At 43.7% G+C, this 27,706-nt stretch overlaps 1 protein-coding gene across 2 annotated transcripts in view; it reads left to right on the forward strand.

Moving 5' to 3' along the window:
• The first annotated feature begins 4,034 nt into the window (after positions 1-4,034).
• The window catches only part of LOC133350608 (guanylate cyclase 2G-like), a 37,776-nt gene continuing 14,104 nt past the window's right edge, over positions 4,035-27,706 (forward strand). Inside the window, exons 1-16 of one of the 2 annotated variants that reach the window (XM_061565137.1) lie at positions 4,035-4,771; positions 7,432-7,780; positions 9,007-9,116; positions 12,311-12,493; positions 14,050-14,194; positions 15,689-15,824; positions 16,199-16,302; positions 16,861-17,024; positions 17,950-18,096; positions 19,046-19,129; positions 19,834-19,938; positions 22,086-22,157; positions 22,744-22,906; positions 24,952-25,107; positions 26,266-26,440; positions 27,533-27,673. In XM_061565137.1, the coding sequence (XP_061421121.1) occupies positions 4,457-4,771; positions 7,432-7,780; positions 9,007-9,116; positions 12,311-12,493; positions 14,050-14,194; positions 15,689-15,824; positions 16,199-16,302; positions 16,861-17,024; positions 17,950-18,096; positions 19,046-19,129; positions 19,834-19,938; positions 22,086-22,157; positions 22,744-22,906; positions 24,952-25,107; positions 26,266-26,440; positions 27,533-27,673 (2,549 nt within the window). In that variant the 5' untranslated portion in view covers positions 4,035-4,456. The remainder of the gene's footprint in view (positions 4,772-7,431; positions 7,781-9,006; positions 9,117-12,310; positions 12,494-14,049; positions 14,195-15,688; positions 15,825-16,198; positions 16,303-16,860; positions 17,025-17,949; positions 18,097-19,045; positions 19,130-19,833; positions 19,939-22,085; positions 22,158-22,743; positions 22,907-24,951; positions 25,108-26,265; positions 26,441-27,532; positions 27,674-27,706) is intronic. The other variant, XM_061565138.1, reaches the window with a different exon arrangement.

The raw sequence follows: 27,706 nt of genomic DNA on the forward strand, positions 1-27,706 counted from the left end.
CGTCCTCAGGTGAAGAACAGGTCTGTCGATTACAAGCCCATTGTGCTAGCCGTTACACACCACGGCAGAGTCTGTCTTCTCGACAGACCTGTTCTTCACCTGAGGATGGCTGCTTGCGTTGTGGCCGAAACGTCGTGAGAATAATTTTATTATGTTGAAATTTTATTATTTTATTATTTCCATTCTACGTGACTTTACCGAAAGAACCAAGAAGATGAAGTTGGGGCCGCTTCGGTTGGACGGCTGGAAAGATTTCGGTCTCTGGGCTGCAGTGCAGCAAACACCTCCAACCAATTGTTATCCTGCAACTATAACAACAAAAACAACGTTATGACAAAATAACTTAGACAATTAAATAAGCAAATGTAAGTCATAAAGTCTTTAAAATATTGGTGTTGATACGGCAAAAAAATGAAAACGTATGCTAAGGCTGGTAAATATTCATTGAACAATTGAGTCTAATACATTCAGACAATCCCAATATATGCACTTAATTGCACGTGAGATTAAGTATCTTTGATTCAAATGTTGCATGTAGTTCCCGTGACCTCCCCTAAAGTCACTAAATATGCTGCACAGTGCACGACAACGGTAAAGAAAAAAATATTTTATCAGATTGGATCCCAACCCCAAAATTTGACAATTCAAAACATTTCGGCTATTTTAAGGGTATCAGACCAGACATCTTGGAACAGATAGCAGTACCCACACTTTACCCCATCACACATGACCTGCCGATCAACTGTCTATGGTGCACCCATTTATACTGCTGGGCGGACAAAGGCAGGGAGATCTAAGACACGTGACCATTGTTTTCAACTTTTATGACAGTAGACAGCACCAGCGACGTTTGGATTACAAGCCCATTGCGCTAGCCGTTACACACCACGGCAGCATTATACACGTGTAGTGACTTAACTCGGAGACGCTATTCTTGGAGGCAGTTCTTTTATTCAACCGAGCACCCTTTGCACAATACACAACACTACGCTGGTACACACTCTTCTCAATCGTTTATATACAACTCTACGTAAGTTGCTAGCCTACACACAACGCTAGCAGTCTGACACTGACGGCGCTGAACCGACACAGCCAACTACCGCTGAGCAGCGCAATATCAAATGACGACGACAGCGACGATGGCGACGATCTTCAGCAGCAATGACGACGGGGGATCCCACTCCAAACGACAGCCCCGAGGTCCCCTCCCGGGGCCCCTTTTATACTGTCAGCGTGGCCTGGCTCCGCCCCCAAGGCCACGCCCCCTTTCTGGAACCTACTAGCGAGTTCTCGACGTGCCCCTTCTATGACATTTCCCCTACATCCCTCTCTCTGGTCTATCACGTGACCTGCTGTCAGTCAGGGCTGCTGCAAGCTGCAGATCCCCTTCCCTGCCAGCAGTCAGCGCTATGCTGCTACGTGACCGATTCTATGTCACTACACATGGAATAACGGTGAGTTGAGGGTGTTTCACTGAAAATAAAATATTTAAATATTGACCTTGCAGCCAAGCGGCCTTAAAAGTCAATTGGCCAAATCCCGAAGAAAATGCCAGATGACTGAAACGTCAAAATGTCTTCTCTCTAATCACAGTAAAGAAAACACATCGTTACTTTGTCACGAAGCAAGCCAGGTGGTTCAGCGGCAAACCGAGCGAATTGCAACTGTAAGGATGCAAGTTCAACTCCTGGTCATGGTTAACTAAGTCCATCGTCCCTCCAGGGTCAGTGATGAAAGGACCACATTATGGGCAAGCCAAGAGTGGTCATGCTACAGATAGACTTGTCCCGGCCATAGGAATGCAGATTTACACCACTGGCTCAGGGTTGTAAACAGGAGATAATCACCACTCAATGCTCATTTGAAAAGGAAATCACTTTCACTTTTGATGGTAGAGTTCAATCCAGCATTATTGCAGAGCATGCCTTATTCAATGTAATTTGCCTCTACGCTTGCATACTCTCAACGAATGTGAAGAACACCAGCTTAAGTCCATCACCATGGTTTCCTTATCCATGATTTAAGTGGATTATGTTTATTTTCTTTATAATCTTCACTGAATTTCAGGAAAAAAGCAAGCTTATATCCAATTAAAGCATACTTAAATTAAGCTTAAATTGGCCATATCATATCGTTAAAGACAAATTTTAAGTTAGAAAATGTACGTACAAGATTGTATTATTTCATCTTAGTGCTGTGTTTTGCTCTATTTAATTGTTTTTAGATAACAAAAATCAGGCCTCCATTTAGTGGATTAACCATAGCTGATTATTATGAATATTAATCTAACTACAATATGCTACAAGGATTGTAAAATCTTAGCATCAATGGTGCTGGCGTCAGAATAGTAGTGCTCTTCATCCAACAGGAGATTGACAATAGATTACGATCATGAAAATCATTAAATCGGACGAAGAAAATTGAGATGGCTCACCATCACGTATGGGACTTTCCGGTTACAGTATTCCGCATGTGATTGAAATTGTAGTGAGGACAATAATAAGAAATATTAAATTCTATCCTTCACAATACCACCACTAACCCTATGAATTCCCAGTGTAAGTTAATGTCATACTTTCCTCAATGCAGAGTGTTTGCTATGTACCCATCGGTAATTGTGTAATTTGTTACCCTGATATAGTTTCTATTTAATATTTCGTGCAATTAAAGTAACTTGCTTCAACCCAGATTACTCTTATGCAAAAGTGACAATGTTTCATGTGTCTCTGAATGGTTAACTTTTTAAAAGTCTGACAATTGCATAAATCATGCTAGCCGACTGAATAGTTAGTTTGGTTATGTTTGAACAAGCATAGGGTAAGTGGTCAAATTAACATATGTGTACTGAACAAAATAAATGATATTAAGGAAAAATCCATGTCTGTGCATTTGTATTACACCGTATTGTAACAATGCTTCTCTAGAAAGTCCTGCTCTGCCGGCGTTATATCTGAACGCCATTATCACTCTGCGTGATCCTGATAGGATGCTCTTTTGCCAAAAGGTCGAACTGACCTGCCCATGCTCGTATTGCTTGTAGTGATCCCGGACTGTTTCCGTGTTTTCCATTAAAGCTCCACAAATGTATTTTGTCAATTATCATCACTCTGGGAGGCAGTCTGTGCACACTTGCTGTGTTCAGACTGTGGTGCCATTGGTTCACTCTGGGCCACGTGAAATTATTATACAATACAAAATATCTGCTGCATAAAGCAAAAATAGGTTATTTAAAAAATAGAGAGTATTTTTTTGGCTGTTAGAATATTAAATATACTTCTTTATAAATTACAATTTTGGTTGTGTTACAATGGTTTGTGTGTATATATAGAGTTTAGATTACGTCTCAAAAGGTATCTCAGCATTTTGTCCGCGCTCCAGATCAGGTCAAGCCCTCTTAATAACCAGGCTTAGATTTTTGAAGGGGATTATGTTATATTTCATGACTTTTGCTCATTCTGGTACTTATTTTGGCCGTGTAGTTTTAAACAGATCGATGGCGAGCATGTTTAAATAAACCAGCCACATTTCCATAACAAAAAATGCCGAATTGTTTTTGCCATAGTGTGCAATTATTTTAAGTAATGTTCATGTAATAGTAGTAATACTGACTACTTATACAGAAACATGGCTATAAAATTGTACACTAAAATTAACACCAACCTCACGTTATGGTGACAATAAATGTGCCATATCGTGAATGGTTACCAATATTTTTTCAAAGAAATGGTGGACTGCTATTTCCATACGCTGTTCGTCGAGTTTCCTGTCAGCCTCACACGTATCTTAACAAGCTTCCGAGTTCTCAGAAATACTGCACTGAAAAGGTGAGAACTTGCCCTAACAGCAATTAACGGAACTCTAGGCCAGGTGGGATTAGTGCTGATTGTGGCGCACAGGACGGGGCAATAGAGCAAAAGAGCCCATGCTACATTCACCTGGGACTAAATAATACCTGCGGTGTTCCCCTGGAGAGGAGAGAGCCGCTATAAGTACAAGTGGTAGCCTCATGACCAAGGTGCACGGACATTTTTCCCTTCCCTTTTTATAAGCACTGCTTCGAAGTCGCACTGCTAAATAAGCAGAATGCATTTTTGCCACTAAAGTAACTTAATGACTGCGAATTCAAAAGCGAAATAACCTGCGTTGCCTTTTTTAAAGGACATCGTAACATTCTGAAGGTCAACGCCATCGATTCGATGTACACTTCATCTGCAGTTGGAATTTGTGCAAGAAAAACAGATTTTGTGCCCCCGTTGCCACAAATGCTCTAGACGTGCGGAGAAACTGCACACGACTGGAACAATCTCTGCCGTTAACCTGTTAGGACACGACTAATTGCAACTGGTTAAATGGCATTTGTGTGCTAGGCTAGCTTTCGAGAGGTGCGAGGACGTCACAAGGCGCTAAAAGACGTCTTCTGTTCAAGAGGTTTGGCAGCACAGGCTCACCGCTGACAATGGCGACACGAGCGAGGATACTGACGCTGATCCTGATGGGTGCGCTAGGCACCGTGGCCGAGCGCTTTCTAATTGGTCTGCAGGCCCCTCGGGCTCTCTCCAACCCATTCAGCGTGATGCGACTCGGGGCGGCCTTGCAGATCGCGTTCGATTCCCTCAACTCGAACCCCACCTTCATGCCCAACCACACGTTCGCGTTCACGTACGCCGACTGCGCGTGCGACGCCAAGGTGTCCCTCGACTCCTTTGTGACACAGGTGCGAGAGAAGGGCATCATCGCGCTCCTGGGACCGGTGTGTGCCGAGGCGTCCGAGGTGAGCTTGCTCACCGTGTGTCCATACTCATGCCATCGTGCTGCCCGCCGTGCAAGTGACCGAGAGAAAGCGGGAGTAACATTGTTGAGGAATGTCATTTGTGTGCGTGTTCAAATTATTTCGCACCGTACGTAGCCAATCGTGCTAACCGGAGGTGCGGGGAAGGACAACAAAACTAAACACAAAAAGCAGCTGTAAAGAAATGGGTTTTGAATCTAGATTTAAGAGTGTATAGCGCCAGTGGCTTCCTATTATTTATAATTATCGGAAGGAAGAGCGTTCCAGGTTTCCAGGTGGCCGCAAAAGCGCATCTGCAATTATTTAACCAGGAAAGCCTGCGTCTCAAGATTCACTTTCTTAAGATTCCGTACGGAGAGGATTGGCCAATTTTATTTTAAAATTGCAGAGTTTCGCATATAGAAGGAAACTAGAGTACCGGGGTTTAATATACGAAAAATGATGAGGGGATAACACTGAAAAATTCAAACAAGGGTTCACAAAACCACTTGCTTATTTAATATTTCCTGGCTACCTTGCAGCTCAGTGGGTATGGGTTTCTCAAATCCGTCTGGCGTTCCATCAACTCTTGCCTACAAAGGGTAGGATTGCATCTGCTCGATACTTTTTTAATAACAATAAAAACTCCATATGTACTTTACTCGAATACTGAAATGGAGCAAACATGATTGTATAATGGAAGTGCAATTTGATGTTCAGAAAGAAAAATCTGAGTAACCTAGACAAATCTAACGGAGTGAATAGAAATTGCATTTACAGGTGATTTAGCAGAACAAGGGAGTCAACGCGGTTTGCATCAGTAGAGTACAACTGCACATGTGCAAGCATGACAGGTAGAATCATCATTTCTTAGACTGTTATCGCCATGGGTGCTTAAACTGCTTATGATATATTTGGTGACATGTTTTCCCCCTAAGTGCTATAATTTGTGGATTGCTAACCATTAAGCTTTCATGTTCATATTTCCAACTATGATGTGTTGAATTAATGCGAGCAGTGCTGTGTTCTCTGATTTGTCATCTTATTATTTTCCTATAAATTTTACAATGTTCTGAGTGTTTAGCATCTCCATCTTTTTGTATATCGCTCTCTTCTTCCTCAACGTGTATTTGTGATTTCAGATAATTCGTTTTCTGATTTTGTTTGACCTCTCCCCCAACTTTAAATGAAATTTCCATGACTATGCTAGTTATTTCATTATTTAAAGTGGTGACATCCATTTAATAATTTTCCTCCTCGAGGCATTTGAAGTTGTTGCTTTGAGTTAGTCTAAAATTGCCCGCCTCCTGACCTAGATTTTTCATCCTAACTATCTGTATTTTGCGAAGAATTATCTTTGCTCTCTCTTTGGCTATTATTGAAGTGTAATTCCCCTGCAATTGCTTCCTGTGTTCAAATGTCTCAAGGACAGATACATTCTTGACGATCTGGGATTTGTCCTTGAGATTCAAGTCTCCTTTCTAATTTCACCATTTGGGCACCTCCACTTACATATCCGAGACTCCAGTTTGAAAATATATTCATTGCATCCATGTCTCTGATGGCTAGAATTTCGCGTTCCTCACCTCAATACAAAATGTATAATTTCTCCACCTCGGTACCAATGTAATTTTTCGACTTAAAACTTTCGTGACTGTAGGAATTCATATTCTATGGTTCTTTCGATAAAGTCACGTAGATAGAAGAACATTGATAACAATAAATATCACGATGTTTCGATCGCAACACAAGCGGTCGTCATCAGGAACTTTATTTTCATTTTTATTTTATTGTTATTATTTTTTCTATCTACGGAAAGAACCATAGAATACCAATGTAATTTTTCGATTTAAAGCTTTCGTGACTGCAGGGATTCGTCTTCTTGGTTCTTTCGATAAAGTCACGTAGAAGGGAAATAATAAAAAAATAAAAATAAAACATAATAAAATACAATTCTCACGACGTTTCGGCCACAACGCAAGCAGCCGTCCTCAGGTGAAGAACAGGTCTGTCAGAAAGACAGCGTCTCACCAAGAAGACCAATGTAATTGCCTACATTTTTTATAAAATTCTACAAGTTTGAATTCTTCAGATATAAGGCCTTCATCCAACAGTGGCTCGATTATGTTTGACTAAGTTGATGACTGACCACTTTCCCAAAGCAAAATCAATTATTAAAACATGAAAAACATATTTGTATTATTTTTACACAATTTTGCATGAATCACTTTTTAGCATAATTTCCATTTGTGTATTTTTATTGGATAGGTTATATTTGTAATAAATTATGCTTTTATAAAGCACTCTTCATGTAAGGCATCTCATGGTTCTTAAAAATAAAACCCTGTCTTAAGAACCCTTGGCCAATTCATCCAGTTTGAAGATAAGCTAATGCAAATGTTTTTAAATGTAACTTTAAATCATTATTGAAACTGTGCCAAAATTATTGCTGTGACTTGGGACAGAGTTCCAAAGGCAGAGAGCATCACCAACGAAAGGTCCTCGCCCCTCCTGATGTTAAATTATTTTGAGGATTTACCAACAGGTCAGCATTCACTGATCTCAAGGTGCGACTGGGAGCATAACCGGGCGCTTAGCTTTCTTTGGAGGAACTGCTGCAATTTTTCTGTTCACACCATCGCTCTGTGCATGGTCTCCTTCAGGTGACTGGCCTCCTGGCCGCTAAGTGGAACGTGCCGATGCTGGGTTTCGTGGGCCACACCCAGCGCATGGACAGCTCCGCCGTCTACGACACGTACGTCCGCATCATGTCACCACTGCAGCGCATGGGCCAGATGCTGGAGGCCACCATGCGCCACTTTGGGTGGACGCGAGCCGCGATGCTGGGTGGCACGGCTCAGAACAGCACGTGGGCCAACATTGACGAGCTGTGGGCGAGCGTGGAGCGGGAGTTGGCGCGCTCCGTCACCATCACGGCGCGCATCAAGTACGACACGTCCAACACTGTCCTTCACCGACAGAACCTGCTGGATATTTCCACAAAAGCCAGGAGTGAGTAAGAGAGCATGTCACCGGTCAACTTGTGTGTGTTTTGTTCCCCAGTAGAACGAACTGAACGTTTTCGTGGGTTAAATTCATACTCTGATTGGTATTGGCAAAATGAGAAGCAGAAACATGTAAGAAAAACGATAGTAAATTGTTTAAAATTGACATTAATAAAACCCACATTAAATATCTATATATATTTATCTTTATAATATTTTTTGTCATTTGCAACCCAGTATAGTGTACAGTAATTGTAATCTAATGACGATTGATATAATTCACAAAATTGCATGCATTCGTTAAAGTAATAATGGAGTCAATGTCTCATTTCCTGTGTTTCCTCACCCACTCAATTTTAATTATAATGATCAACCTCTTACTAATTTCGACCATGTGCAGGTTTTAGCAAATCATGTCGGCTGATTAAATAAACGAATTACTTGAAGACAAAGTCATCTTTAGCCTCCCAGTGCTGTGTCGGTCTTGAGGGCTGGTTGACCATGCTTCATTGTGCTGGTCAGTGAGGGGCTGGTGAAGATGGATGGCCCAGGAAGGTTCAGAGATCACTCACCAACTCACGTTAACCGTAGCCGGGATTCGAACTAAGCTTGCTGGGCTTAGTAACATTGGCAATATTTGAGATAAACAAAAATAAACAGAATGTATCATCATTGGTACCTCATTTGCCAGTAAAGAAATATGATAATTGGTTTTTTACCCTTTAATCTGGCAACAAAACTGACACCTTTTTTTACGAGGAGTCATGTTTGCATAGACCACAATACCTGCAGTCATAATGCAAACAAAAAACATAACTCTGATAATGTATGCACTGTCCTTGAAGTTGATTGGTCCACACTCGCTTTCCCAAAGAAAGCTGTCTTATCAGAATGTATCATGGCAAGTAGAATATCTCACAAGAACGTCTTGAGTGGTGAATAAAAGCTGTAAGAACTAGGACAAGTGGTAAACCTAGAGCTCAGCGTGACCATCAGATAAAGTGCATTTTAGGTTTAGGCGAAAAAAACACAATACCCGGGCCGACAAATTGAATTGACGTGATGCACTCATTTAAAATTCAGAAGCACTGTACGCATGTCAATGAGTCACATGTGACACCAACACTCTGCAGCATTAAAACAATTCCTACTGGGCAGTTGAACCAGGAGAGTATTTTAAATCCCAGTTGCCTACGTGGCTGATTGTAAGGCCTGCTGTTTCACGCGTTGCAGTTGTGATCCTGATATGCGGATCGGAAGAGGCTCGAGAGGTCCTTCTGGAGGCCCAGTCTCTGGGACTTGCCATGGGAAAATTCATCTTCCTGGTTGTGCAGCAATTTGAGGTGAGTGGACACACAGAGAGCAGCTGTCGGCAACCTTACATCGGTTGGGTACATATGTGGCAATGCTGTGCACTTTGTTTTCATACAAACCAAATCGCCCTTAATGTGCCAAACCTCATCATAACTCAGCAGCTGGGCATGGGGGATTGTCTGAGAAAACCAGGTATGGTTGGCTTTGGCTGTGAGATGGTCAGGAGATGGTGGTACAGCCGTGGATTCTTGAATCTGTGTGGCGCTTTGAAGTGTTTGTCTGCGCTATGTTCTCCCACATGAAGCCAAACATCCGCAAATGAAATGAGCAAAACATTCTTGAGTTGAAGCTTTCGTGACTGCAGGGATCCGTACTCTTTGGTTCTTTCGGTAAAGTCACGTAGGTAGAAAAACAAGTATAACCCGTAAAAAAAAGTTTTTCACTATAAATCCTTTATATGCGTGGCGGCTAGAGTCCTCTCATCCTCTGGCTTGAGATGGCTGCCACCTATGGGTCAGATGATTGTCTGCCAGTATTAAGCAATTGGTAATTCAATATTTAATTTGTTTTCCCTAAACAGTGTAAAATTTTGGAAAAAAATTTTCACGAACATTAATTGTCCCGCACAACGAGTCTGTGTGCAAAATGTCAGCTCGATTGGATCACGGGAAGTGGGTTAAAAAACGACCGAAAGATTTGCACGGTCGTAAGCAAGCAAGCACGCAAGCAAGCAAGCAAGCGAACTTAATATAAAGGATTTAATAATAGATCACGACGTTTCGATCGCAACACAAGCAATCGTCTTCAGCAGTTTTTTCTTGCCGTGATTGTCCAACCTGACGACGATTGCTTGTGTTGCGATCGAAACGTCGTGATATATTATGTTTCTACCTACGTGACTTTACCGAAAGAACCAAAGAGTATGAGCAAAACATGTAATAATTCCTGGGTAAACAAGAGGTATTAAAATACTTTAGACAATTTTACTAAAGAATGACTGTTGTCATTCAATGACTGTAGTCATTCTCTGTATGAGGGATGCAAATACACTTTGCACCCTCAGTAATGGTGCTCAGCAAATGTATGCTGCATTACAATGTAATGATCAATCACCAACTGCCTTCAATATGGTTACAAACACATTTATAACCCCCCCTTCCCCGTACATACTAAGTAATCACAACACTTAAAAACTACACTCAAGTAGTGGTCTCATCCATTTACCTCTCAAAACAATGACGAAAATCAACTCGATGCACTCGTCAATTATACTGCCATAAAGAAGCCAAAACGTATCATGATAATGTCCCCTCTTCATAGCGAAGATATCATCTTGGCCAATGCCTGAAATGTCACCTATGAGATATATTTACCTTGACGTAAAGCTTTCGTGACTGCAGGAATTCATATTCTTGGGTCTTTCGGTAAAGCCACATAGATAAATCAAATAATAAAAAAGCAATAAAAAATAATGTATTATTTTATAATAAAGTCACATAGATAGATCAAATAATAATTTATTTTTATTTTATGTATCTACGTGGCTTTACCGAAGGACCCAAGAATATATATTTACCTAATTAAGGCAGTGTTTTTTGTTGAATATGTTGCGTTTTCTTCCGCCTATCAGAAAACTACAACTGTCGGCGGGAGTCTGCTTCTTGGTAGCCTCGGCTCAACGAAGCCCTGTCACGATGCCAGCACACACACACACACACGAAAAAACCACGTCTATCTTCACATCTGCCGTGGGGAGTCGCCGATGGGACGGCCAGTGAAATTTACACTCCGGGCTACATTTGTGCCTTAATCGAGTTAAACTTCCACCAAACGCAGGAATGTCTAAGCGAGCGCACGTGGAAAGGTCACACGCTTCATAATGGCAGCTCAATCATTGTGCGCGCCAGTGCGGTAGACCCACATTTTCGGAGCAATATTTTGCTGGGGCTTTAATCAAGCTTGCTCACGTAAGCGTTTCTGAAACATGTTGTTCCTGGCGCATTGCCTTTTTAGCCAGTTGCCTGCTGCGTGGACTCTCTTCGAGCGTTTGTTCAATCCCGGTTTCCCCTGCCAACCTTGGCGGGCCGCCTGCTCAAGGGCTCACGTTACATCAGCTGCGTCGTAAACGTAGGCCCCGGTGTCGGACGCGGACTCAAGGTTGTGCGAGCGAAAGTGGCCGCGGTGTTCGAGGCGACGTTTACGCGTGGCCCCTTTTATTTACGTCTTCCAAATGAAAAGCAACGAATGAAGTGGGGACGGCCACTCGGAAAGTGCGAGTTTGCTCGACGAGTGAAATGTGCGCAGCGTCTGTCTCCCATCGATGTAAAATCGTTAAATTAAAGTCAGCGGTGAGCGATCCGGACACACAGGTTCGCTGTGGCGTGCCGGAGCCCAATTAGGCCGTTCACAAAGGCGAGCATTGCATCATCTTTCATTACCCGCTAGTTCAACGTTAATTTGAAACAATTCGTTACGCGCGATCTATACAACTAAACTATATACCTTATTTATTCCACCAGGTAAGGTTTACTGAGGTCTAAATAGCTCTTTTTCAGAAGCAACCTGGCCACAAATGATAGCTCAACAAAAGTGCCTTATCATGTGGACATTTATTTGCAGCCAAATACTCTGAACGCACGTTAATTCTAAATGCGGAGGGGAAAATCCACGCGCCCACGGAGAGAGACACCGCAAACTACAAATATACAGCAGTCGTCAGGATTGGGTCGAACCAGTGCCTGATGAAGCTAGTGCGGGACCTTTAGCATATGTTATAAAGGGGCCCTAAATAAAAAAAAACGTCAATATACAATTTTGTTTTTTACTTGCATAGTAAAGTAATTGTATTTTTTATTTTCTATAAACCCAGATAATACGACAAATCGCTAACCTTAAACACCCAGTCGTTTATAAAAGTTGAAGGCAGTGTAGTACTATAGTAATAGAGCAAGTGCAGAATCACTAAACCGGAATTGATAGCTTGAAAGCATTTAGCGCGGGGCCCTTGAAAGTTGCGGGGCCCATAGCATATGTAGCAGCTACTTTTGCTGCTAGGATAATCCGGCACCGGATCGAACCCACGACCGCGTGTATACCAAGCGAGGTAGTTAACATCTCGCCACCGCGTTGCCCACCGCAGGCCCCTCTGTACCACCGCAGTGGCTTTAATCGATGACTACAAACCAGTGCCATGCCCCCCCACCGCTCCAAACACCCCCGGCAGGATAGCTTCTGGAAGTCGGTGGCAGCCGATCGGATGGACACACAGACTCTGCAGGCGCTGGAACCCGTGATGCTCTTCACGATCAAGGCGTACGGCTCTTCCGACTACGAGATCTTCCTGCAGGAGGTGCGGCGCCGTCTCCTCGGGCCGCCCTTTTACAGCAACCTGACGAGCGACAAGGAGGTCTGTCGCACTCACGGGGCTGAAGTGTTGGGAGAAGGGATGGGGAGGGTTGTGGGGACATTGTGGAAGAGGATGAGGAGTGAATGACTTTGTTGCGTGAAAAGGGCACGCATTGTCGACCAACGTATGATGGATGTATCTCTATTGAATTAGGCAATCAGGCAATGTTGTTATGATGGCCATGATGTAATTGACCGCAATTTGACACTCGAACTCTCTGATACATTCTATTTAGCCTTTAGGGAAATATACTCTCTGTAAATGTCTTAAAATTAATTGACTTCCAATGCATTTATCAATTAGGTATTTTTTAAATGTCTTTACTTTTTCTGAGTTGTTTTCCTGTGCACCGCAAATGTCATGTTATGACGTAGAGAATCCAATCAGAAATCGCACAGCAGCGCGACTCCATGTGTCCAAGAACAGCTGTGTAACAGATGTTTATAGAACATCTGAAAACCCTTCAAACACACTTGCACACACACTGTGCTATGAGATTGGTGTTTGTTACGTGACAATCAATCAAATACTTTTAACTCTCCAAGGTACAATTTAGCTATAAATTGGGTGAATATTTTATTTTGATATTTTTTTGGTGCAGTCATTAGTGACCAGCTGACACCCATCAATTCAGAAGACTTGAGAATCCAGTTTAAATATGGATGGCTGCTCATATTTGAACCCAGGATCTCAATGTGTATGCTGAACGTCTTTCGCACCGTACGTAGCCAACCTTGCTAATCGGAGGTGCCATCGATGGGGGTGACAAGGAACTGACTCTGAGCCAGCTGGCCACCTGATGTTGGGCATCGTTTTTAATCCTAATTACATGTTTAAGTTTGTACATTTTAATGTTATGCTGTGTACCTGATTTCTATGGTGAATTGTACAATTCGGTTTGTATGATTAGTTTTTTTTCAATTGTAATAATTTGTATAAAATTGTCCCCGGAAAACTCAAGGAAACATAATGTATGATGAGTGTTCACAAAAATAGTGTTTTTGAAAAATACACCTCCAAAACATCACTATTGAGTGCACATTATAATTGCTTCCAATTTACCATAGTGTGACAATTGATGGATAAATTGGTCTTATTGCACTTTGGCCCCCACCATAGGAATGTGGAATTTTCACCACTACTGGACATCTGTGTAAATGAGCTTCATAGCTCATCGGATTCCTCCAGTACATATAATTATTCTGATTCTGATACAGACGGGCACTGCAACGACACTCCGCTTTTCCTCGACCCTAAAAAAGTCCTTGACTTAAAGCTTTCATGACTGCAGGAATTCATATTCTTTCGGTCTTTCGGTAAAGTCACGTAAATAGAACAATAAAATAATGAAAATAAAAATAAAGTGAATAAAAATAATATCACGACGCAACACAAGCAATCGTCATCAGGAGAAAAAAGAGGGGGGGAAAAGCTGCTAAGGCAGGCTGTTTTAAAGATTTGAAATGGGTGTAGCCCACGCTTTATAAAAACGACGTTGCCGTTTCCTTTGAGGTGTACGTCTAACGCGGACGCCGCTGCGGCTGCTACCACCGCAGGTGAGCCCTTACGCCGCGTACCTGCACGACGCAGCCGTCCTGTACGCCATGGCCGTACGCGAGTTGCTGAGGCATGGCGGCAACCCCCGCGACGGGCGGGCGATTGTCAGGACCATCAAGGGCTCCACCAAGGTCAAGTTCTATGGTGAGCTTCGTGTGACCTCCCTGCTAGCCTCGCCATAATGTATGTATGCATGTTGAATTTCTTTTGAGCGCTAATTGGAGGTGTGGGGGAAGGACAACAAACTAAACACAAAAAGCAGTTCTTAAGAAATTAGTTTTGAATTTAATATCGGAAGGAGCGTTCCAGAAGGCCGCAAAAGCGCAATTTTGTCAACTTAATGATTTTTTCGCTAGATCTCGCGGATTTTTTCTTCTTCCCCTTGCAATGTAATTTTGCAAAGGGCCTAATGACGAATTTAGCAACTTTCTGGGACGAGGGCATTAAGCAAATTTGCGAGCGATTGCAGGTGTATGTTGCAGATCCTGTATCTATTTACTATATCTAATAAAAGGTCAATTGTATCGTGACATTTTCGATACATTTAGAAGGTCTAACTAGCAACATCCAGTGGCTTTTTGAGGATCCTTTTTGGCGACATTTATCTTAACGGAGTTGGCAACACTGCTTGTGGCTGTAATTAAGATTGGAAATTCTACTTCCCATGACATTTTGGTTTATATATATACTATATATACACACACCGAAGCCATTAGCAGCACATCTATAACACGTGGTGATATCTGTTCTTTACGACAATTGTGAATGAAACTGTCTACCAAGAGGGACCTCAAGAGGCACCTGAAACCGTGTTAGGCGTTGCCCTCCACCATCCTGTCACTTGTTCGATCTGATGCCTTGTCCACCAGGGAGCGCACCCCTTGCTGCAAGTCGAATGGTGACACGTTTTCTTTGTCAGGGGGATAAAAATGTTTTTTCTAGGTCAAAGGTCAACGATTGTCCGTAGCTCTTAATCAATACCATAGTCCTTGGGTCCTTTCAGTCAGAATGGGCTCTCAGTGGACTATGTTTGATAACAAATTACTCGTTCTGTGACGGAAAAATGAAATTTGTTATGGAGATACAGTATAGTTATATAAATATGTTCAGGGATACGTATTCTTCCTTGATATGCTTAGGTTGCAGCAGCAATGCTTCCAATCATAATGTCAAGAGTTCAACCCCCTTGGGCCCGTTTTGACCCAGCCTCATCATCTCACCGGGGTTCATAAAACTATGAACCACCCAGTGAACACCACTTAGTGACAGCTCAACTGGAGCAGTTGGCAGACTAACCCCCACCATAAGAACAGAGACTTCTCACTTCTGGCTCAGGACTGCCAATGAATGTGCAGCAGCAGCAGCAGCAGCACTAGGGTTACCACCTCCGAGGTAGAACAAAAACTTGGACATGCCATGTGAGGAGGAAAAAGACGCGAAAACTGTGTGTAACTAAAATTAAGCATAATCTTTGATGTTTGATCTTCTGGGAAGACTTACATGTTTCCCAGGACAGCTTCCACAAACAGAGGGCCATCTTTGGAAAACGCAGTACAGGTGGCAACACAAAAGCAGCACCCAAGGGTCATTTACACGTCGGGACACTGAATACAGTACTGCACATAATTCTTTCTTCAGGTGTGTCGGGACAGGTAAACATTGATGTTAACGGAGAGCGCTTCCTAGATTACGCTGTGTTCAACCTGCAGAAGAAGGGCAACATCAGCCAGTTCCTGCCCGTAATGGTGTTCGACACTTTCCAGAGAAGCATCAGGTACGATATTTTCACGTTTTGTTTGCCTCCTTTCAAAAAGTATTTGTCACGAGGGTCAACCCGCAAATGTTGGAATTCGTTTTTTGTGTGACCTGCCGTTTTAAGTGTTTAGAAATCCCGTCGGTGCATTGTTCACGTTTGTGAATGATCTGAGCTGACAGAGGGGCCTATGCATTTGAATCAATCACAAGTGGAGAGTCCACTGTTGATTTTACCTAATTGGAAAAATTACACTTGAATTTGGCACGCATTCCAAATATATGCCATGCCTGCAAATGACCCGACCAATTTAGGAGAACACAAATCACACTCTTGTACCCCAGACGTGTTTTTGCTTTTGCTGTACTGTGTAACCAAAACGTGCCGTTGCTCAGTTTTACCCCAGAATACCAGAAGATGGTATGGCCAGAGGGAGGGCCTCCGAATGACATGCCAATATGTGGCTTCCTTGGAGAACTCTGCCAGGAGACCCCGTACAGTAAGCCACCGATTTTATGTCACTCTCATCCATGGGTGCCGCCACAATATTACATAAAGTGAGGGGGGGCTAACAGACTGGGGGTGCGGGGTGGGCAGAGACGTGAATCGATTAGAGAGCGATGATTGGCAGGTGGGGTCGTGTTAAAGTTAATTAGGAAAAAGACATTGCAGCAAAGAACATCGAAGATAAGACAAGAAGCAGTTTAATTTAACATGCGAAGGACTTGGGTTTAACTCCCTACCTTGAAAGATAACTTTTCCACACCATAGCTCCAGTCAACAAAACACATTTTTTACCCAAGTGAGCGATATGATATTGTGTTCTACTAACATATGCCATGAATTACATTGTTATCAGTAAATATCTCGTTATTGATCATTGTTTATCGCGATGGAGCAGTGGCCCAGTGGTTAGCATACTCAGCTATGAGACTGGGTTCAATACACTGACAAAAATAATAAAAAAAAACACAACCCATTTTTGCTTGGATTTTGAACGTTGTTAACTCTAGTTGACCTCACGACCTTTCCTCCCTGCCTGTGTTGGACGAGCCAGACCTGGCGCTCGTGCTGGTCGGCACCATCTCCTCTCTGGTCATCGTGGGCTCCGTTGCCTACATACTGTACCTCATAGTGCAGAGACACCTCCTTCAGGGCGGCAAGGACTTCACGTGGTGGAAAATTAACATCGAGGAGATCGTCATGGTCAGCACAAGCAAGGTACGGTGTATTATTTTTATTAGTTGAAGTAATGATCATGATTTTTTTGGATATAGCACCCTATATACGCCAGGGCATCTCCGAACGCTTTACTTCTCATCTCAACGAATTTAAGATGGGATTTCAAGTGTTTGCTGTCCCTGTGGGTGCAAGGTGACACAGCCTCTGGACTGTAAACTGCCAGTAAAGGTGGGGGGATGGGGCGATGATTGCTCCGTATAATCCCAATGGAGTAGTTTGCGGGTCATTTTTCGAATTTGGCAAATTTGGACCACAACGCCAGCATGCCGACGGCCTACTTTTACAAACGATGTTACGTCCACTGTGCAGCAGATGGCGCGTATTTTTACAATTAATGACACCTGCGAAATTAACCAGGGCGGCAGCTGGATTCGAACCACGAGCCTCTGCAACAAGTGGCCAACGTGCTACCCCTGGGCCGTGTCACCCCACTAAGCATACAACAGTGGTCAGTTGCATGGAACTTAAGTGAAAATGTTATTTGGATTCCTGTTCGAATAGGAAGCGGTTTATGCACTGACCTAAGGCACTTAACGAATAATCACTGTCATATTTGTGCTGTCATCTCAAAAGACCATTGCCAAGGTGAATTCGTCGATGAGGAACATATAAGCTGTAGACGGAGTGCTAAATCCAATTGCATGCAAATTCAAAATAAAGTGTTAAATAGTAATGATACGACAGGATTAGTAATTTGTTCGTGGTTTATAAACATGAAAAATGTGATGTGGATGAATATGTATAGTATTATCATTCCATTTTCACAGTATATCAATCGTTTGATTTTACACCAACACATGCCATGACCGCGTGCAAAGGGTAACACATTAGCATTCAGATTTCTGCGCGTAGCAAGTGAGCGCTGTACTTTTGCACGGGCTTTCACACACGTGTCCTGCTTCAGCAAGGGAACGCGGCGTCCTGCTCACTGCAAACTCCGCTGGAAAATGGAAGCTACAAGTCAGGAGAACAACTCTCAAGCAACCAGAGCAATGCTCACCATGGAGTGCTCGGCAGGGAGAAGATGTTCACGCCTCTCGGCATCTACCAGGCCAGTGAAGCTCAAAGTCGTCCCGCATCACCAATGCAAACTAAACTATTAAACAGTTTTTATTTATACCAGGTAAGACCCACTGAGCTATATAGCTGTTTTTATCTACGCGACCTGGTCACTAATGATGATAGCGCAACGAAGTGGCTTATCATGTGGAAATGTATATCTGCCAAATACTCTAAACGCATGATTCTAAATGTGGAGGGGAAAACCGGAAGTCCCAGAGGAAAATCCACACGACCATGGAGAGAGAGAGACATGCAAACTCCAAATGTACAGGCATCAGGGTCAGGATCGAACCCCCAACCTCCTGTACACCAGGCAAGGTAGTTAACATCTCGCCACCCCAGCACCCCTAAGACTGGGCTTTGCTCTGTTTCGTCCCCCCATTATGATTGAAATATAATATCTGCCGAGGATCGGTTCAGCATTTCAGTGAACGTATTTGTATTGCCAATTCCGATGTCTGCTCACATTCCTGTAATCTTAGCATTGATTGCATGAACTGGTCTCCACAAATACTTTAAGCGTGAGTTTCACAATATGGTCATTGTTTGAATGAGCTGGCATCAGCATTCACATTACAACACTCAGTGGGTTACTTTGTATTCTTTATACAGTAATCAGAATTGATTTACATCTAATCAAAAAAATGCATGGTGTTAAAAGTACCACTCTATCCTCAAATTTATACTCAATGTAAATAGCTAAACATTACAGATGTTTTTGTTATCACTAACACTGCTGAATTGCTTTAAGTCACAAGATAGTTTTATCTGTTACAGACAAGCAGTGTCACTGATAATCTAAGTGTCTTACTACTTTCTACATACGGGAGCACGCACTCAGTGGGAAATCCGACACAATCTGTAGAATCTGTTAATAGCTGACCTACGTCGCCGATGAATAGCAGGTTAATATAATGACAATCACGTGCGGTGTTCAGGGAAACCAAGTCGCTCTCAAGTTTCTGCAGAGGACCCGACCTCCTGACCTCAAGAGCAAGACCTTGCTGAAGGAGCTGCAGATGGTATCCTTTTTTTGTTAACGTGGGACCGAACACACCCTGACACCGTTGCTACCTTGCAGATACACGATACGGACAGCGTTGAACCACGATGTCGTGAGATGTGAGAACTTTACACATTCCCGCTGTCAAAGCAAAAATCGCTGACCTTGGGGCACTCAAGCCCAGGCAACAAAAATAAGGCTCTCAACCTTCTCTTCCTGGAAAAGTCATTTGATGTAACAAAAAAAATCCTCCATGGCAGGCGAAACAAAGGTTTTCTTTTTTTGTTTGTTACAAATTGTTAAATGTATGACTGCATCACCATAGCGCTTAATCTGACGATGTTTCGCAACACTTGACGGTCAGCAACAATTTGTTGAGAAGTGACATTCTTTGCAAATGCTCGTTGAGATTAAAAAAAAAAGAAAAGAGCTCAAAGACTAAAAAACGTTGAAGAGCTTTGGCTTAATACCGAGCTAAAGGCCGAAACACCCTAGGAACCAAAGGGTCACTACTGACGATGCGCTCCCCAAATTTCACCAGGCTCACTGTTCATGAACTCTTGGAAGTGCTTGCACAAAGGATAGTAACATCTCATCCTGTGTTCTTTGGAATCGAGCTAAACACACACTCGCCAATGTGATTTAACTTTTTTGTTGCTTTGAAGAACAAGTGTTTGACATCTTCAAAAGAAGACCCGTTCTTCATAACTCCCGTTTTAACAGCTCCGGGAACTTCGTCATGAGAACCTGGTGGTGTTTTTTGGCGTTTGCGTGGAGATGCCCAACATTTGTATCGTGACGCAATACTGCCGCAAGGGAAGCCTCAAGGTTATTACCGCTCAGTCTCTACCTTCACTCCTTCTCTTGTGTTTCCCTCGTAATCTGGAAAGCCATTCCCCCTGCCAATCCGTGCTGTCAACTCCCTGCTTCTGTTCAAATCCAAACGCAATACTTTCTCCCCCCCCCCTCTCCATCTATGTTTGACTGCTTTCTCTCTATATTCTTGGTTCTTTCGGTAAAGTCACGTAGAAGGGAAACAATAAAATAATGAATATAAATTTTGTATTTTAATTATTAAATTTATTATTTTTATTATTTCATTGTTTCCCTTCTACGTGACTTTACCGAAAGAACCAAGAATATGAATCCCTGCAGTCACGAATGCTTTCTCTCTGTTAAATATGCCACTGTTATTGTCCAGCGTCTTGACGTGTGGTCGTGTTTAGATGCTACTGTATATAAGGCCTCATTTTAGCATATAGGCTGTATTCCGCTTTATGAACAGCTCTGCATTGAGCCAACGCAGCTGCGCTATTGCACAAATTTTTAATGCATTGCTCCTTACGACTCTAATCTTCGATAACACTTAGGCGCTGTGCATGAAAAATACACATCTCTCCAACAAGATTTAATGCTCCATAATAGGGGAGGTTTTTTGGGGGGGGGTTAGATCTCATAAATATAAATGTGTCATTACACCTACCACTACCCGGCAGAGTCAATTAGTAAGATTTGTCACGTATACAAAACATGCTAATTAGTTACTAGTTCAGCACACCTAGTTCGGGTGGTGATGGATTTAACGACATATTTCTATTTCTGCGAGCTCACCCAAAACAAACCCTCTATTATGGATATGGGTCGTGAAAGCCCGACTACGTGTTAAATATTTAATGCCGAAAAACAGAAACACAACCAAGCTTGCATTGGCAAACTTTGCAGAGGTGTTAATTCAAATAACGTGCTGTAAATTACCAAGGGTGTAAACAATTGGAGAGCGAGGCATGATGGAAATAAACTCATAGCACCTTGCACGCCGTCTGGTGGCAACTCAGTGCATCGTCGCCTGCTCTCATGCGCTGCCCATAACGAAGGCTAGAAATGTGGTAGTTGACATTTTCCGAAATACAGGGTGATGCAGATGTCTTGTGACCCCTAATTCATTCTCTGAGACTTAATATATTTCTTTAAAGCAAGGTTTATTTAAAACTGAAATTAATATACAAATTCTTAGGTTTTTTCGGTAAAGTCACGTAGGTAAAAACATCAAAATTAATGAAAATAAAATAAAATAAAACAAAAAATCCCGACGTTTCGGAGGCAACACATTTTTTTTTCATTAATTTTGATGTTTTTACCTACGTGACTTTACCAGAAAAAACCTAAGAATATGAATCCTTGCAGTCACGAAAGCTTCAAATCTAGAATTAATATACAAAATCAAAAATGTTTCGAGTCAATTCATTGGGGAGGGGGGGGGGGTCACGATACCTCTGGACCACCCTGTATGGGTTTGGAGCAACACACCATCTGTTTACTTGTTTAACTATTGAGAGGAATTACCGTGAATCATATCCCTGACGACATCCAGCCACCAGTCGTGGCTCGTTTAGCGTGCCGTCGTAAACATCTCACGCCACACGCCGTGCGTGCGTGCGTGTGGTCTCTTTACAAAAAGGAGGCATTAGCACTTATTTGAGGCTTGTAAAACAAGCTATCGTTTAACCGGGGAGAATGTTACCTTGTTTTACAAGCTTTTAGGCTCGCTGATTCATAGATACAAGAGCAGTTCTGTGAGGAAACGGGGCAGGCCGCAAACTTCAAAAAGGAACAAAAAGCGTTTAAAACGTTGGTGTACACGTTTGGGAATTACTTAAGAAGTAATTTCTACTCACGTGTTGCTCGATGGCTCAAGTTAATGCAGGAAAGCAAAGACGTAATTAATAAGTTACTTTGACAAAGAGCGAGGGTTGCCACCTGTCCCAGGTTTGGCAGAAATTTTATTTGTGCCGATATCTGGTGCTATTATCTTGAACGTTATTGCAATGTTACTGCACTGCACAGTTTTTGACAGACCCAGGTTGACTGTAAAAAAATTGTTTGGGTTTGTTTTAGAAAGGGTGGCAACCATTAATGCAGAATTTCAGATATCCAAAAACAGTGTTGATAATTGTTGACAATGTCCCTGTGTTCAGGATGTGCTGAAGACTTCTGATTTTGAGCTGGACTTGATGTTCAAGACCTCCTTTGCTTATGACATTGTAAACGTAAGAAGTCTGAGTGCGGAAACGTATTTTTTCCAGATGTCATTCCTCATACATGCATTTGAATACAGACTAAAGGATGAGGCTTCATCCTCGTTCGTAGCAAAACGATTGCTGCTGTGCTCACGCACCACCGATTTCCCTTTGTAAAATAGCCAGAAAACATAACTAAATGGGACCAATCGTGTAACAGATCGAATAAAGTCCAAACTAAAACCCAAACCTGCTCTCATTTTTAATTATTGTCACATCAACGTAGTCTGCGTACATTGTGAACTTCACTGCTGAAGATCCTACATCACAGTTATCCATTTGAGCGTGTATAATTAGTGTCACAGAGCTACGTAATCAATAACACTCGAAAGTAATTCCCTTGATTATAATCGAGGGAATGACTTAATAATTGCTGCAACATGCAACGTAATTATTGTAACATGGAGGGCAATTGATTCGCATGTATAAACAGTCCTAAATTCGGCTTACATCGGTTGAAGCAAATCACATGGCAACGATGACTTTGACTCATCCCTCAAGCTTGTGTGTGCGTGTGTGTGTGCGGTGCGGTGCGTACCTGCCAATTTGCTCTCAGGGCATGATATTCCTGCACAAGAGTCCCATAAAATCCCACGGGAACCTCAAGCCGTCCACCTGCCTGCTGGACAGCCGCCTGCAGATCAAGCTCACCGGCTTCGGCATCTGGGAATTCCGCCACGGGAAGAAGGGGAAGATCATGGACGTCAACAATCAAGAGAGTGAGAGTTGCTGCCCCGCTGTCTAACAAAGCTCCGCTGTCACGTGTCCACACAGCAGTGGAAATGGGTGACACCGCAGTTAGTCAATCGGCAGCTGGAATGCCGTGGGGTCAGTGCCGGATTATCCTAGTAGCAAAACTAGCAAATGCTACAGGCCCCGCACTTTCAAGGGCCCCGCGCGAAATTCTTTAAAGCTATCAATTCCGGTTCAGTGATTCTGCACTTGCTCTATTGCTATAGTACCATACCGCCCTTCAACTTTGATGAACGACTGGGTGTTAAAGGTTAGCGATTTGTCGCATTATTGGGCTGTATAGCAAATGAAAAAAAATACAATTACTTTACTATGCAAATTAAACATATGTGTTTTAATATTTACGTGTTCTTTTTAATGTAGAGGGTCCCTTTATAATATATGCAACAGGCCCCGCACTAGTTTAGTCCGGCACTGCGTGGGGTAAAGTGTCGGTACTCGCAAGACTTTGCAGTTTTTTTCCTGGGTTTTTCTGTTGCGTGTAGACACTTTAAGATGTTTCTTGTTCATGTTTTTGTTTGTTGCGGTTGCACCCGAGTCAAGAGCCACATGGCTCATAGGGATATATACCTAATAAATGAAACTGAAATCTCTTCCAGGACATTTGGCCAGGGCAGCAGAGCAAGCCCAATACCCTCCAGACGGGGCTCTCTAGACAAACTTGTAACGCCATACTAAACACTTCAGAAAAGGACAGATACAGAATGTAATAAGCAATAATTATTTAAAGTCAATTTACGTTGGATTGTGTAAGACTTAAATCACCCAGAATGCGTATTATCTCATCAGATCTTAGAAGCTCAGCATATTTGAGCCTGGATATTGCTTGAATGGGCGACCACCATGAATTGCAGTTGTCACAGGCTGCGTGGATACGTCGTGAGCCTTAAATCGAAATCTGTCATTGTACTGTGCTTCTGTGCTCCTGCATCTGTTCTGCCTGCCTTCACAAAACCGTACTGACCAGGTCCTCCTTGTCTAATTACAAGTCCCAAAAATGTTTCCTTCTTTCATCGCCATGAACATTATGTATGTGTAAAGTAGTAACTCGGCAGGAGACGACTTCACGGGTAGCACACTCTTTATTTTCACCAACTTGTAGTTACACGGATGACTAACACCCTACTTCGTTACACGGGTGACCAACACCCACTTAGCTACACGGGTGACGGACACCCACTCAGCTACAACTTCGTTACACGGGTGACCAACACCCACTTAGCTACACGGGTGACCAACACCCACTCAGCTACACGGGTGACCAACACCCACTCAGCTACACGGGTGACTAACACCCACTCAGCTACACGGGTGACCAACACCCACTCAGCTACACGGGTGACTAACACCCACTCAGCTACACGGGTGACCAACACCCACTCAGCTGTACTGACACGGGCTCTTACGCCCTGTAGCCTTCCGGGACACACCCAGCCGGGGTGCCCGTCTCGGCTCTGGGTACCACCGTCCCGACCCACACGGGCGTCGGACTACGGTCCCCCCAGTCTCGGCTCCGAGCCACACAGGGCCCCTACCTCCTCCACCCCGTCTTCGGTCTTCAACTGGTTAACACTGACCACGAGTGCTCTCGCGCGTCCCCCTTTATACCCCTCCTGCGGACGTCGCTGAGAGTACTCACTTATCTGACCAATCACTGCGCACTCGCTACGATCCTCTTTTCCCGGCTTGTGTGAGCGCGCCTCACCACCGGCGCGCGCGTCCATGCCACGCCCACACCGCGTGCCCAACCCCGCGCCCCGTGATCCATCACTGCCGGCGCACGTCAATACCACCACTACATATGCATGCATGTTGACCTTCCCCATCGTATGTAACTCAACCGTGCTAATCGGAGATGCTAAACCTTCCTTCCTTCCCCTCTTTGTAATACACCACTGCAATGCAATCGTCACTCTATCTTGCAACAACAACCAGACCCCCCCCCCCCCCCCCCCCATTACTGAACTCAAACACACGACGAAGCGACTGCCCCGTGTGGTTGTGCTCTCAGAGCTGTTCTGGACATCACCGGAGCTGCTCCGCATGGAGATCTTCCCGGTGAACGGCACCCCCAAGGGGGACGTGTTCAGCTTCGGCGTGCTCATGCGCGAGATGATCTACCACGAGGACGAGGGGCCCTACGTCGGCGTCGAGATGGAGCCCAAAGGTGCTCAACGCACGCCGTTTAGCAAATTGCTTTCGCGCAGAGCGCCACATACACAAGAAACATTTTTTGTGGGTGACGTGAGTAACGGACAAGGTCATAATCCGGCTACCTGGAAACACCCTGTGTGGCCATCTGAAATAAGGGTCTCATGTCAACAGATGACGTCTACATTGCGTGCAGTGGACAATTCATGAATGATATCACACCTAGACGCAGTTGGTCCTTTCACATTGAGCTGAAAGAACACGGAGTGCTGGCTCCACAGCCCCGGAGTCCGAGGGCCATAAAGGAGGTATAACTTTAGTCACGTGTTGGCCGGGATCATGACGATTCGGTCAGATCGTTGCAGCTTTGGTTTCCCCAGACAATGGTTCACATGGCCGTGTACTTGCAGGGTACACGACAAGGATGTAGGTGCATTTGTGCGCCGTTCAACACCGTGCAGTGCGCTCATTTCACTCGAAACAATTTATTACACAAAGACGTTTATGAATACGGTATGCACTTCGTAGTTCTTTTCTCTAAGCACTTCGGCATTGTTAAGCTCAATACAGAGTTATTTTTGGTTCAGCAGTGAATTTCCATAGTGGCCAGCACATTGCGATACGAATCTGGGTTTGATTCCCGGCCACAGGTAACATCAGCGGCAAATTATATGTGAACCAATCCTGAGCCTGCCATAGCCAAGCGTGCTTATCGAAGGTGCGGCGAAGGACAACAAACTAAACACAAAAAGCAGTTCTAAAGAAATGAGTTTTCAATCTAGATGATTTAAAAGTGCATAGCTCCAGTGGCTTCCTAATATCGTAAGGAAGAGCGTTCCAGACGGCCGCAGAAGCGCGTCTGAAAGTGCCGCGATGCCATGACCGTCTCTGTTCGTTGACCAGCCAAGATGTGTTCTCGCTCATAACAATCTTTTCCAAAAAAGTCTTCGTCGGCTACGCGGGAGATCTTTTTTTTTTATTTGACACGAGCTTGGTAAAAGGCACGAACCGTAATAAGAGAGGAGTGGGGGGGGGGCGTTACAGCAATTCTACAAACCAAAGTCTGAACTCAGCACTCCTGGGTTCTGGGAATGGGAGAAGATTATGCTCACTGTCCAACTCATTGTGTCTGACTCTCCGTGGTCGCTCATGGCTCGATGTGACGGCGCTCCAGAAATAATCGACCAGGTGCGGGAGGGGAAATGCTCGCCTCCTCTACGGCCCCTGCTCACGGAGCGCTGCGAGCCGCGCATTCAGGCCCTGATCCAGCGTTGCTGGGACGAATCTCCCGACCGCCGGCCCGACTTCCACTCCATCGCACGCATGCTGCGCTCCGCCAGCCCTGAAGGGTATTGGCATTAATCTTGATTTGACATTGATTCTCCAACAGCGCAGGCTCCACCGCACTTCCAGTAGTGGCTGTCTTCATTGTAATCATCACCGTCATCGTCGTCTCTCGCTGAAACACAATCGTGGCAGATGCGCCGCTGATGCCTCGGCTGTCAACAACTCTCTCTGCAGTCTTTGTCCACCGCAGCCTTTGTTGTGAGGTGTTGTGCCGGTTTATCTGTCCATGTTATCACATTTGTCATCCACTCGATGTTGCGTCATCCTCTCCTTTTATATTCTTTTACCAGGTCCTCTAAGATAGTGTTGGGCTGTCGCCCTCTTTGTGTCACATGTCCAAGCCACTGCAGTTTCATTCACTATTGTCAACGGCGGTTTGTGTCCCCCCCACCTTTTCTGTGATTTCAGTTGAGATGCATAGGATTTGCGGTGAGATGTTGTGTTTAGTACGTTTAATCGTAAAAAAAAAACTTTCTTGATAACCAGGGGATGGCCCATTAAGACTGAGTATCTTTTTCAAAGGAGACCTTGGTTGCGAAAGTTTATAAAATACAGAAGCAACTAACAACACAGCAAATAACCCCATGAGTTAGATGTGAGATAATTTAAACTGTATACATTAATTATGTAAATCGGTAAATATACACAAGATAGATAGTAGATGAGGTAGGAGACGACGATTTAAAAGCTTTTGCATTCATCGACATCAAATTGAAACGCCATCGTCGTTCAATGTGAAAGAAGAATTATATTGTTTGAGGTTCATGAAGCATCGTGAAGGAATGTTCTCCAAATCTAATATGCGCTCTCGGCATCGTACACAGAAATGATATGGTGCATCTCAGGTTGTGTGTAGGCAGAATCCACTGGAGCTAGGCACTTTTGAATATAGAATGTAAACGCATTTCTTTAGAACAGCTTTTTGTGTTTAGTTTGTTGTCTTTAAACCGCACCTCCGATAAGCGCGGTTGGCTACGTACGGTGCAAAAGAAGTTCAACATATGTACGTGCATGGTAACGACGTCTGTATCCAAGTCTAAAAGTTATCCTGTGCATCTTTTACGTACTGGGTACTTGATGCTGGGGCGTGGTAGACACAGGAGCATTTTGGACAACATGGTTTCAAAGTTGGAGAAGTACGCCAACCACCTGGAGGAGGTGGTGGAAGACCGCACGGCCCAGCTGGAGAGTGAGAAAAAGAAGACGGATCGTCTGCTGTCCAGCCTGCTGCCGAGGTACCGGCTATAGTTCGATTTAAAGCTTTCGTG

This window comes from Lethenteron reissneri, chromosome 34 (assembly GCF_015708825.2).
Source record: "Lethenteron reissneri isolate LAM-NWPU_2019-01 chromosome 34, ASM1570882v1, whole genome shotgun sequence".
Taxonomy (NCBI): Eukaryota; Metazoa; Chordata; class Hyperoartia; order Petromyzontiformes; family Petromyzontidae; genus Lethenteron; species Lethenteron reissneri.